Genomic DNA, 13038 nt, shown 5'->3' on the forward strand with positions numbered 1-13038 from the left:
ACTCCATATGGAGCATATGGAGATTTCCGAGGTTCCTGATGTGGAGACGGATGGTGGCTGGTACTGTGGGCGAGTCTCCAGACACTTGCTGGAGGTATTCCTTTACTCCGGCAGGGCGGATACGGTCACTCAGATGCCTTCCAATAATTCCGAAAATTTCCGTGCGATAAGCTTTTGAGAGCTCAAGGGCACACCGCCGGAACATGCGCTCACCAGAAACAAGGATTACCTGGGGGTTACCCCTGAATAGTGATACCATGGTCCGGCTCGGTCTGGTTATTGACCCAAATTTCCAGACCTGGGACCGGACCCAAGGTCCAGTTCGGGTAAATGTCCGGACTGTGAACCTCAAAGAACCCGAAATGGTGTTGGGTCCAGTCAGGTTCGGGTTTGAACCCTTCAGAATTACCATATTTAGGTACAGTTCAGGCATTGTGGCTCCACCTGGACCTCATTTCAGGTTCGGTCCACCCCAAAGCCAGACCGCAGACCAGAACCTGGGTCCGGTCCGAACCGGTTCTCCCAGGTTCAGGAACCGGACTGCGGCATCACTACCCCTGATTCGATACTCCCACTACAAGATAGTGGGATTACTGGAGGATGAGTGGCCCGCACTCTATCACAGGTCTCACATATCTGGTCCATGTCTATACGCACATCCTGGCCGAATTAGTATCCACCGGAGCCACTATGCGGGACCATAGCAAAGAAGCGGGACCATCTAACCATGACGCGTCCATGTGAATGTGTGTGCATTGGTTATTGGACAATATTTTTTCCCACTTTTACATGACAGAACCAATATGGTGATAAGCCTCAGGATCGTCTGATCCCCGAAAATGCAGACTCAGCACATCGTACAAACCCTCCGGAGCTTATTTGCCACAGCGCTCACACACCTCTAGGCTTCTATGGGCTCTAAAGAATTGTTCTATTTAGCTCTGGACTTCCTAGCATCCTTGAGGCGTACACGGACCCATTCCGCCATTTATCTCCGTGAACAGGAGCTCCAGAGTGACTTAACCAATGCGACTTCTAGATGAATTAGCTCCGGGGCCTGCGGACACTTCTACCGGGGGGCGTCATCCTCATGCCCACCCTCCAGTATCAAAGTTTCCGGTCTCGCTAAGCTTCAGAGAACAACAGAATAGTTTTTGTGTGTGTTTGCCTGTACGATATGCTTGTGTACAAGGCAATCGTGGTAGGGTACCAGTACACTACAGGAGTGGTTATACACTACTGACTATACAGCTTTTATGTAAGTTATCCTCACGGAGCATGCGCACGCTCGCTATGAAGTCACCACTTCCGACATCCAGCACTCACTCCCCCTTGTTTCCATCAAATTACCGAAGGTGCAGATGTATAAGAGTCACCATGAGGCCAGCATCAGTCAGCAAGCGGCCGGAGGTAATTAGCACGTGACCGGCACGTCGTGCGGAGTGATGGGACTGCTTAGGGCAGGTGGCGGAGCGTCGAGGTGACCTCTAGGGGCTGGGACGAGCAAGTGGGAGCGCAAGGGAGTCGTATGGTGCATGGTATAATGGTGGCAAGTGCTGAGCAATCCTGTGGGTAGCGGTGTTTATTTGTTATTTATCTTCGGACGGTTGCAAAGCCATTCCTGTAGTATAAGTTGTACAAAGTAGCATACAGAAAAACAGGTTTTTGCACTTCACCATCTCAGAGAATTAGTGTTACTATCTCAGCGACCCTCGGAGTTCGAAAGCGTCAAACTTAGCAAATTATAACCGATTCTAGCTTTGCCAATAGGCCTGACTCATCGAGTGATTTATCTCTGCCATTGCTTTAATTATCTCAGGTGATTCCTACATAGCAAAATAAAATTAACCAAGTCTCTCTAGCAATTTCTACCACCGCGGGCACGATCCTACAACAGGCATTGTTGCTTGCAGCTTTGATTGCGACTTTTTGGAGATAAATACTCCGGAGTGTCAACTAGTGTTTGTTTCAGGCGTCAAAGTGTTTGTTTTATTTTTCTAGGTCTTCCTATGGACTACCCTACATCGTCTTACTCCTCCTTCCCCCTTGAACTATTAAAATACCCCTCAGTTGTCTCAGACCACCTCCACCCATACCACTGGTGTTAGGTTTATTTCTTTTGGTCCTTGGTGCTTGTTGTGTGTCAGTGCATATCAACGGACAAAGGTCAAGGCAGTTATATAAGTCAAGTGCCCGTCCACAGTCATAACGAAAGTCGCATCTCATTGGATAACAACGCCCATCAACCTACAAGTCAAAAATGAAGAGGGGGTATCACAAGTTAGGGGAACGCACTCACCAGAGGAGACATGGGAGGTAAAGTTAAATTTCAGTTTCACGTTCTGCGCGTTGCAGATCATAATAAGCTTTCTGAAACTTGATACTTCGGCTTCGTCATGGCTGCCGCGGATAACCCGTGACACTCAAGTCTTTGAGCCCGGGAAAGGCGCGGGAGAGATCGATCAATTTCACAAGCTCTGCAGCAAGGCCGTGCATAGTGGATTCGACAACTAATTCTTCCAAACTCGGAATGGCCTCGATCCCCTCAGGGAAGATACTCTTGTGCTCATTGAGGCACATGACAAATGATTTCAGGGATTTAAATGATGAGATGTCGAAACTTGCAGGCGGCATTCCCCTTGTCAGCCAGTCATTTACGCAAAGACAGGTGAGAGCTGCCACATTACACGCGCATAATTGCGTGACCAAACCAGGGGGTACCTCGACAAACTCCAAGGTTTCTAACGCCAGCTTTCCCGAAGTTGGGATTACTTCTTCGGCGTCGAAACAACTGCAGAGGCGCAGGATTCAGAGAGACGGTATGACAGGTAATTGGATCTTGCCGGCAAAACCAATCAGACACAGGTCTCTTAGAGAGGAGAAAACTACTTGGGGGGAGTGGGCCAATGCTGTGCATGGCTGGTTACAAGTCCTGAGCTGGGCATGAGATATTCCCTATTTTACATTGTATATCATAGAGCTGACACAAATATTCCTATCTTTCTTGAAGTATTATTTGAATTACACTAGACCTCTCAGGATCATCTTGTATATTCCTTGATTTGCTATAGACCTCTGAATATATTATGGATTTCCCGCATTTTTCACAATTTTTCTGGCCCTTCTACAGCCTGCAATCAATTCCAGATACCAATGATGTAATGGCTCTGCAGATCGGGTGAACCTGCAGAGAGCCTATGGCATAGAAGGCAGGAGCCAATCCGAGTCCAGGAATCCAAACCGACGCGGCCCGCACACTCAGCCACTGACTACAAGCCACTACAATAGTCAATTCCCACAATAAGCAATAAAAGTAAAACCGCCATGTGGACTAGGACAAGACACACAATCTATAAATTCACAAAGATATCGTTGTAGACCCATATAGCATATGCCCCAGACTACAAAAAATAAAAGAGAGTGTCAACCAGGCTGCTCGCTCGAACACCGACAGCTCTTTGGGTCCCTTTGCTTACTATGTGAATTATGCATGTAGATCATGAATATAAAAACTTCGGATTTTTTCATGCAGTGGTAGTATTGCAATGAGGTCCATTACAGGTGTATATAAATGTTGACCCACCCTGCAGCTTGCAAACTCAGTTTTTCAGCCTGAAAATATTCTCAACCATTCCTCAATATTGGAATATGTGGGAAAACAAATTTTAAGGTGAATGAGCGCAGGATGCACCATCCATGGTTGCGACAGCCAGAATTGGAGGACTGGCCATCCGACGCTTCATCCGCCACTATTCAAATACTGACAAAAAACTGCATTTGGTGCGTACGAGAGCCCGGCTAACGCCGACATGCAATTTCAAGGATGCGATTTCAGGCCCTTGAGCAAAACTGCCTTGACAAGTGAATATAGACAACAGTAATTCATTTCTAGGGACTATCTTAAATACACTTAGATACCATGGAGCTATGGGTACCCTGTAGGGAAGACTGAGATCAGTACAGTGATCTCACTAGTAAAAAGAAACTGCAATGCGTGCAGGGTCAGACATCCAAAGGAAGGTCTATTCAACCCTCATCGTGCCGACCCCCGCTTCCCGCCCAGCGCACCGCAGAATGGCAGCCCACAGCCTCCCATATCAATGGGTTCAACACGGAGAGGGGGGAATATAGATGTTCCGCCTTGGTGGAGTACTCCGCTTGGAGGGCACTAGAGTGGAAACTGCGAATACAACAAAATACACCACATAAATCCACAGCATATGAAGTATTATAGTGTGAATTTTAATCAGAGGTCAAGGTAGGACATGCTGCCGTTGAAGGCATCAAGATTTATCTTGTTTCAAGGACGTGGGAATGACTGTAAGTCCCACTCACCACTTACTAGTACTCTCAGTTGGCTTTCGACGGTACTATCATTGAGGTGATTCTGCAAAATTTGCAGAACCCCCTCACCCCTGTATATCTCGTTCCACACTCAACCAAAAAATACCAGGTAAGCTCAGACAGGTAGATATACACTAGAATACACCTTCTGCGAAGTCAGAATGAGAATGTCTGCTCTGGTTGAGGAGAGGGAGAGAAAACACATTGTCTTGGCCATGGGAAAACAACAGTATCTCCTAGATCTTTCGAGATGAGCTAAATGAACCGACAGGGGCTGGGTTGGGGTATCATATATAAGGCATCTACAGGATGGTATGCCAGCCCGATAGGCGAAATAGTGAGCGTGTCGAGATAGAGAGGTGACTTTGCACATCTCCTGAGCCCATATTGTGACAAAAGCGTGACACCGCTGGCGGCGTGGTCCCCTGTGACCGTGGGTGACATACTTTTGCAGAACCCCCTACATGAACCGGCATCTCAGTCCTACCTTCTACAGACCACGTAAAAATGCAAAAAAATGATGGGGACATTCATTACTAAGTTACATACAATATACAAAATATCCAATAAGAATTCATCAAGTGTGCAGGGTGCTACAGGCCGAATCCGATACTTTTTGCAGAACCCCCTCAATGATAGTATTCTGCTGCAGTCCTACATTCCGCGGTGTGACCCTTAATTATATGGAGATGTTATACTTGATATAGGTTGTGTTTTGTGATGTCTCAGCACTCCATTGAAATTGTCCTGGCGACATGATGACCTGATAGAGGCTGACAGCCCTGACAACTTTCTGTCAGGGCTGTCATCAGGAATGTGTAAAAATGCTGATGTCTGCAAGCACACGTAGGTAGACGAAGTACTAAATAACATGCAGCCACTTAGTTCGTCAACACAGTGAATCATTCTCAAGTTTCCCCGCGGAAATGGGGGTAAACAAATGTTAATCCCTAGTCAGAGTGCGCTTCCACAATTATAGCACAGTCCAGGTATAGTGTAATGGTACACGGCTATCTAGACTCCAAAGTGAGAAGCCGGGTGTCGCAATTTCGAGAAATACACTCACTGTAGGAGATGCAAGAGATAAGGCCAAAGTGAGCTTTACATCTCTTGCTTCACATTTTATTTTGAGTCTCTCAATGCTCGCCGCTTCGTCGTCGGTGTCAGCCTTGGCCAACGATGACAGATGACCCGAAATGCTCAAGTGTACTAGCGCGGGGAATGTGCTGGAGTCACCAAGCAGTTCCGCAAATTGCGAGACAACGCCCGGTGTGAGGATATCGACGAAAAGTTCCTCTAGGGTCGTAATAACTTCAATGCCCCTGGGGAAGCGGGTGGGGCCGTCTAAGAGGTCGAAGCAGAGCGAGATTGCTTTCAAAGACTGGAACGCCCGGAGATCGAGATCGCCCAGCGAGTCCCGCATCCAACTCCTGACACGGAGACAGCTGAGCCCGGACACATTGTACATGCATAGTTTTGTTATCACCTCGAGCGGGACACTGATGAACTCAAGCGTGTCCAATGCCAGGTTTCCTAAAGTTCTCGGAGTGATTTCTTGCACATCGTAAAAGCAACTCCAAAGACGCAAGACCCGGAGAGACGGTAGCGCAGGCAACCTGAGCCTGCCCATAAACCCGATGAGACATAGATCCTGGAGAGACGAGAAGGCTGCGGAAAGACCATGGAAAGCGGCTTCGTAAGAAGCACGTGGATGGCGCTTCAAAACGAGTCTCGTCAGCGACGTCGCACAGGGCGCAACGTCCAGAGCGTGGCGAAGCAACGAGTCATCCCCCTCGCCACAGAGGGTTACGCACGCGACTCCGGATAGCGAGCCCAACAACGTGCAGAGCTGCCGCCCGTATATCACGTCTCGGTGTAGCAACGTCGTCCACTTCGATCGTGCCTTGTTCAATACTGACAGGAGCCACGACTCCCGTACACCCTGATGTCTCGGTCGTACCTCCCCCAGGTCCAGCGCGCACACCAAGCGCGCAAGCTCGGGTCTGCGGCTTAGAGTACGTGCAAGTTTTATTGCGCCTTTCTGATCGTGAATGACTGGGCTCTGGTAGAGCAAGCTGGCGGCGGGCCAGTACCAGTCCCTGCAGACGAGGACGAGCGGGCGCAGGACTCTCTGGCGCTGATCGTAAAAGTCGGCGATCTCGTTCCAGAAGTTGTGCGCGAAGAAGATATGGCAGAACGGACATCGGGTCAGTGGATCGAGGGTATGCCGTAGTATGAGCATGATTACCTCGGGCGGGAGAGAGGCAGCGGGGACTTTGGAATTGTTCGCACGTCTGCGTCGGCGAAACTGCGCTAGTCCGATCTCCATCGTTCGTACTGGGTGAGGTGAGATCTCCGGCTTACCCTCTCCCGTCTCGTTCGAAAGGCGAAAGAAGCCTATCTACACTTGATTCGCGCGTTTCCTACAGGGACTCGGGCGAGACACTCACGTTTAGCCGTCGCAGTACGAGGACCGGCGCTCCCTGACATATCCAAGTCCTTTGACCTACCGGCGGTCCGCAGCCTTCTTCAGCGGTAATTGGTGACGTCTCGCGCGGTGCTCTCAGTCAACTCCGAGACGAACAACCTGGGCGTGCGCCTGGAATTGTGTTCCTATGAGCCCTAGGATGCCAGCAAATCCCCCAAGTTCGGGGGAAGTCGGAGCCTCGGCAGATTTCGGAGCGTCCACATTCGTTCAGGCCCAGGCCGGGCAGGCCCCATATGAGAAATGTGCGTGACCAGACGCGTTCCTCTCACCAGTACGAAAGTACAAGAGCGGGGGAGAATCCGGAGGCGGTTCAGACTTCAGAGGGATGTGGATCCTCTACCAAGGATTCAGAGTGGATCAACTGACAAGGAGCTAGCGTGCAATGTGATATGGTGTCTATATGTATACCAACAGACCACATGAACTATATTCTACGTCCACGAGTCAGTCTCAATGAAGACAGGAAATGGAACCGGAAACGGAGATGCATCTACAAATGGTGTCTATAGTCCAACGTGAGTGAATTAAGCGACAGTGCGATGAACGAGGGGATACTCCATTTAGTGTCGTGAGTAGCAGACCGAGAGGGGAGGGAACCTGCGATGAGAAACGGAGAAGAAAATGTGAATCAGAAGGGAACCAGAATGTGAGGGGGCTAACTATGGGGTAAAGGTGGGGTGAGGAAGATGAATATGCCAGCGGGCATTAATAGCGTATCGACAGCAGTCCAGACTCCAGACGGGCAAGAAAGAAACAAAAAAGGAAGAAACAACGTCCACGAATCAATCAAAGCAAGGAATCTCTAATCCGACGGTCAGAAGCGGTTGCCCACGCCAGGCGGCGGCGCGTCGTACGTCGTCGCGACGCTCCCGCTCGGACTATGCCCGTACGGGTGCGGGCGCGGGGGGAGGCCCGCGGTTTGGTTCCGCGGCGGGGAGTACGCGCGCTCCGGGTACGCCGCCGTGCCCACCACGCGGCGCTCGTCCTGCCGCCCGTGGTCGATCGCGACGATCTCGAACCGCCTCATCTCCTCCCTCTCCCTCTCCCCCATCATCTCCACCCTGCTCGACCGCGCACTGCTCCCGGGACTCCCCTTCTCCGCATCCCACCCCGCGCGTTTCTGGTGCTGGAACGTATCCCGCAGGACGTCGTCCCCGTCCGCCATGAAGATCTTGCCCTTCCAGAACGCGAGCGCGGTGAGCGCGAAGAGGACGGCCCACGCGGCGACGATAGTGATGGTCATGACGAGGTGGACGACGTAGAAGCCGGGGATGTCGAACGTGTCCCCGAGCACGCGGAGCGTGTTGATCCACCCGACTGTGCGTCCTCGCGTCAGCCCCCCTGCCGTGTCTTATGTCACAGTAGAACACGTACCATTCGGGAAGGTCAGCGCCCAGCCTGCATCCGCGCCCAAATGGAACCGGTCGTCAGCGCCGTCCTACCGAACCGCCCCAGCGAGACAGAAACCACTCACAGCCCAGGATCTCGCTCAGATGCTTGTGCAGCTTGAACCAGTACGGCAGGACGCCGAAGACGAAGAAGAACACCGCGAGGCCAAAGAGGAGCAGGCCGGCCATGACGGAGGACGCGTACCAGATCTCGCCCGCGAGCGGCGAGACGAGGTTGTGTTTCGGGAGGCTGGGGGGTGGGCGGGGGAGGGGAAGCGAGCGGAGGCAAGAGAGGCGGGTGCGCGGACAGACAGGGTGAGCCAGGGAAGACCGGGAGCGAGCAGAACACGTACATGTCGCGCGCGTGGTCGCCGAGGTTGATGAGCGCGAGCGCGGTGAAGCCCGGCGGGCCGCACGCGACGAACGCGCCGTTCGCCTGGTGGCCGTCGAGGAAGCCCGTCTGTCATTCATAGTCCGCATCCCGTCAGCGTCGGCATACCCGTATATGCGTGATGGGGAGGAGGACGTACGGTCATGATTCTGCACAAATATCCCATGCCATCAGCTTATCTTATCATACATCAAATATAGGAAGCGGGTGGGGAGACGAGGGAAGCAAGCGTAGGGAGAACAGAAACACGAACGAACGAAACAAAGGCAGGAACGCGCACGCACCGGATCATGTATATACAAATATATATAAACGTCACAAAAAAGCCGAGGCCCTGGAAGAAGTAGCCGACGAGGAGGACGCCGAGCGCACGCGGCTCCTCGGGGGGGACGACCTTAAGGACGTTGAAGGCGACGACGCCGACGAGCATCTGCGGCGCGCCGTCAGTCCCATTACCATTATCCCACCATCACTGCATGCGGGAGGGAGTGGACTGACCATCGGGAATACCTAGAGGCGAAGGAAGGGTGAGCGGGGACAGAGAGAAGGAGAGGGAGGGGGGACGCACGAGGAAGGCCCAGGCGGGTGTGAAGGTCTTGAGGTCGTGCGGCTTGTTGAACCAGATCATGAGCATGGGAATGCACACGATCAGCGAGAACGCCACGTAGACCCTGTCGCGCGTCACCCAATGAGCCGTGAGGGAGGGAAGGAGGGAGACACGAACCAGAAGATGTCGTAGATGAAGCCGGGGTGGACGTGCCCCGAGGGGACGGCGTAGTTGATGGTCCCGATGATGATCGTCGCAAAGGAGAGGACCTGGGTTGAGTGAGTGAGTGTGTGTGTGCGCATGCGTGCGTGACGAGGACGCACGATGAGCGGGACAAAGATGCCCTTGACGGGGTCCTTGATCAGGCGCTTCGCCTGCTGCGGGTACACTGCGGGATGTCAGTACAGAAAAGCAGCGAGACAAGGGGACGCACGGATGGCCTGGAGGAGGAGCGTGGACGAGTTGAGGAGGAAGAGCGCGATGTTGATAAAGTAAAAGATGGTCTCGACGACGGTGAGCGCGCGCGAGTGGTACTTGATCCCGCTCATCGTCACGTACACCGCGCCCGTGCCCATCCCGATCGGAAACTGCGCGGCGTCAGCGGGGGGATTGCACACAGGGGAAGGGTACGCACGGCCTGCCAGGACCAGCCGTGGATGCGGCGCGCGAGCGAGCTGACCTGGACGTCGGCGGCAGTCGAGGACGCGTGCGCGGGGTTCATTTGGTTGAGCATGGTTGTAAGACTGAATCCCAGATTAGTCTGACCGGGGAAAGGAAACGAGGAAAGAGAATAAGGGGGAAAGCGACAAGGAAAGAGGGAAGAAAAGAAAGCAGACTCTATAAGCTCAGCTCACAGCGTCGAGCCCGCACAGCAGGCTAATAAGAAAGGGAAGAAGAAGAAAGAGCTCGCCGCCGCCGCGCGCCATTATATGTCAGATAGCGAAGCTGGCATCACGTCCTTTGCACGTTTCTGCTGCGAGCGCTGCCGCCAAGAGCCGTCGTCGAACAGGATGCTGGCTTGGGACCTCCACACATCGCCTTTCTTCCTCGTTCTTGGCTCTTGGCTCGGTGTCAAGCGAACCGAGAAGCTGCCCCCGTACGGTTGCCGAGCAGCGCCAGGTCTATTTTCCCAAAGTGCATTCCACTTCGTCGACGTGCCAGTTACCATACGTCCGGCCGTAGGGTCCATAAGTGGCTGTGCAGAGTCTGACGACTCTCCTGACCACATCACCGGATCGCTTTTCCAGCGTATTTCATGAGCTTGTTGATGCTTTGGACGACCTGTGTATCACTTTACAAAGTACAAGATGCGGCTACAGGCCACAGAAAGCATGCCTGAGTGCACTAGAGAATACCTTGGGAGCAGTGTAGGAATCATCGGGGTCGCGGTGAGACTCCGGAAACTCCAGGAACACTCGCCGCCGGGAGTGCTGGGCTTCTCCACGACTGCGGCGCCACTTCGCTTCTCTATGGGGGTTACTGCTTGAATCTGTCAGTGAGTTGACCATCCGATAATGAAGTACTGTATGTAGTAGCAAAAACTGGGACATAGTTCAGTTACTCAACTTCCCGCATACTCAGGCTCACTGGTATGTATAACTGTTGCTGTCTTGCTGAGCTTCCTCCAGAACGTGTGGGAGTCGGGGTCCGGGGTACAGTCCTGAGCATCGGCTGCGATCTCCACCCAGATGTTCCTTCCTAGCCGTGAGTCTTCTGTACAATGGTAAGTAAGCCTTCAATAACAAGTGGAACCACTGGGGTTTTATTTTATTTGCTGCTGCTTTTGATTAGGAGCAAAGGCTGAAAGGCGACACAAGGAGCTGCAGTGCCCAGGAGGTCTCCCAGTCCCACGGGACCGAGATCGGTACGGGGTCCGGATACGTAAACGCGCGCACTTGAGCAATGACGTTCGCAAAATAGACCTGGCGCTCCTCGGCAACCGTACTACCCCCGCGATAACGATTATAACACTCACTGCATCCACGAAAGACAGATGTTATTAGATGATTATATTCCCAGTCATGACCAGCACAAATGAGTGTAGTGCAGACAAAATCGAGTCTCAGTCCGCCATTGCGTCGGACGCGCACCGACCCAAAGGAAGCAGAGAAGCTCACGACGTTCAGAAGCACCCGACGAAGAAGCACTGCATCGACGCTCGTCCGCAGCTGCTTCCATTTCGCGTCCGTTTTCGGCAGTCAATGAGCTTGCATCGTAGCGGTGCAAGCACCAGTCTCCGACTGCCGAAAGGAGAGTGTAATGTTGAGATATTGAGAGACTTCATGTGAACAATGTATTTATGAGATGGGGAACATATATTATAGAAGTATACTCATGGGTGATGACTCTGAGGATGCTTATGAGAGGAGTACAGTTGAGTCATTCTTAACCTGTACTTCTCATAACCCATAGCATTTTGGCATCCACCAACTTGGTAGATAGTAGATCAGTATCAAAAACCACAGTATGTCACAATCTCATGACCTATATTCCCTGAAAACCCATAGCTTTCGGCTTTGGATCGGTCCACCTACCATTTATGAATAGTGCTCCTATTACATTTCGAGTAATTTCGGATGTGAGAGGTATAACCCCTGTTAAGCGCTCGCTTTCTCGATCACCAGAGATCGGAATTCTATGCCGCCGTGAGGAACGAGCAGAGGCATAGAATATAGACTTTGTATGAATGTGAGTGTTACGCAGGTCACAGTGACAGCTCCTGCTTTCGACGGCGACGACGCGCTCACTCAAGCGCGCTATATGGGCTCCACATAGGCTACCTTTTGCTTTTCCCTCCCTGCCCACCCTTATGTTTGATAAGCTGCAGATTGTACAATGCCTGGTAGCTTTCCTCTCTCCACACTGTTTTTCCCACTGGGTTTTCAGGTGGCATGAGAGGTTTTGAGGCACCCATGGCTTTCATTGCACCCTTGTGTTTTCTCATGACATGTATTTATTACTGGGTCGTGGATGTGGTTTTCTAGGCGGGAGTCCCGGCTCAGCCACGATCTCCAAACCCCCGCCTGGTGGCCCATTTGCGGCGGGAAGCCCTTCGGGCTTTCTCCCGTAATGCTGTGTACCCCCCCTTCATGTGTGACCTGCCAGCGGGAGGAATACAAAGTGCCCTATACAACTACTGAACAGTAAACCGATTCTAGAGGAATCGGAAAGTCTCTCACGGCGCGCACGGCTTGTATGGTGGAGCGTACACTAGCTGCGGCACCCGTAGCCACTTCGGGGAGGTGTAACTAGTATTCAGAATTTTAATTTATCTTTACCTTGGAGGTCAAAGCTCTCCCGACACTGCGCCCCTTGTCCTGACTCTCGGGTGGCGGCGACTGCGCGCCGCCACCCTCGGCCAGGACATCGAGGCGAAGTTTGTTCTCCAAATGAGGCAAATGTAGATGCATTAGCCAATAGAATGCGATTATCCAGGATTACGGAAGCGTATTACTAAGCAAAAGACCGAACTACATGTACTGTCAAATACTTACAGTGCCTTGCATAAGAAACTGAACATCGCATTTCCGCGCGCGTTGTTTGTCCGCGCCAAATATACCCTTTTCGGGTATCAGCAAATGTGCGGCAAAGACCCATCGAGAGGGAGGGTAGCTAGGCATACAGGTGGGGGCAGAGTATAATGATTTACAGCCCTTAGTGTAGTAGTAGAATATACATTTCATGCATTAGAGCATATTCGGTGTGGTAATTACTACGGGTGGAGCTCCCAAGTAAGGGAATTTTGATGGATTTAAGCCACCCCATTGGCCCCACGCTGTGGTAATTACCACAGCGAATATGCTCTATTCTCTGAAGCCTTTCGAGCCGTCTCGGGGCGTCTGCGAGTCCCTGCCCAACAAACGGTCCCGCGAGAGGCCTT

At 52.1% G+C, this 13038-nt stretch overlaps 3 protein-coding genes across 3 annotated transcripts; 1 reads left to right on the forward strand and 2 right to left on the reverse strand.

Annotated features, from left to right (window-relative positions):
* Positions 1 to 3992: 3992 nt before the first annotated feature.
* On the forward strand, positions 3993 to 4172 carry GLOTRDRAFT_50457 (uncharacterized protein; the record flags this gene model as incomplete). The annotated part of the gene is made up of 1 exon (XM_007872808.1): positions 3993 to 4172. A coding segment is annotated over one exon (180 nt), but the record flags the coding sequence as incomplete, so codon positions are not given.
* A 980-nt stretch (positions 4173 to 5152) lies between these two features.
* Positions 5153 to 6834, reverse strand: GLOTRDRAFT_96962 (uncharacterized protein; the record flags this gene model as incomplete). The annotated part of the gene is made up of 3 exons (XM_007872815.1): positions 5153 to 5206; positions 5411 to 6741; positions 6795 to 6834. 3 exons carry the CDS (start codon positions 6832 to 6834, stop codon positions 5153 to 5155), a joined length of 1425 nt encoding a protein of 474 aa, XP_007871006.1.
* Positions 6835 to 8099: 1265 nt separating this feature from the next.
* GLOTRDRAFT_16750 (uncharacterized protein) lies at positions 8100 to 9640 on the reverse strand (the record flags this gene model as incomplete). Its single annotated transcript, XM_007872793.1, has 8 exons — positions 8100 to 8149; positions 8207 to 8230; positions 8307 to 8470; positions 8574 to 8680; positions 8886 to 9041; positions 9368 to 9427; positions 9482 to 9546; positions 9592 to 9640. Coding segments are annotated over 8 exons (675 nt in total), but the record flags the coding sequence as incomplete, so codon positions are not given.
* Positions 9641 to 13038: the final 3398 nt, after the last annotated feature.

The sequence above is a fragment of the Gloeophyllum trabeum genome (assembly GCF_000344685.1).
Source record: "Gloeophyllum trabeum ATCC 11539 unplaced genomic scaffold GLOTRscaffold_00020, whole genome shotgun sequence".
Classification (NCBI taxonomy): domain Eukaryota; kingdom Fungi; phylum Basidiomycota; class Agaricomycetes; order Gloeophyllales; family Gloeophyllaceae; genus Gloeophyllum; species Gloeophyllum trabeum.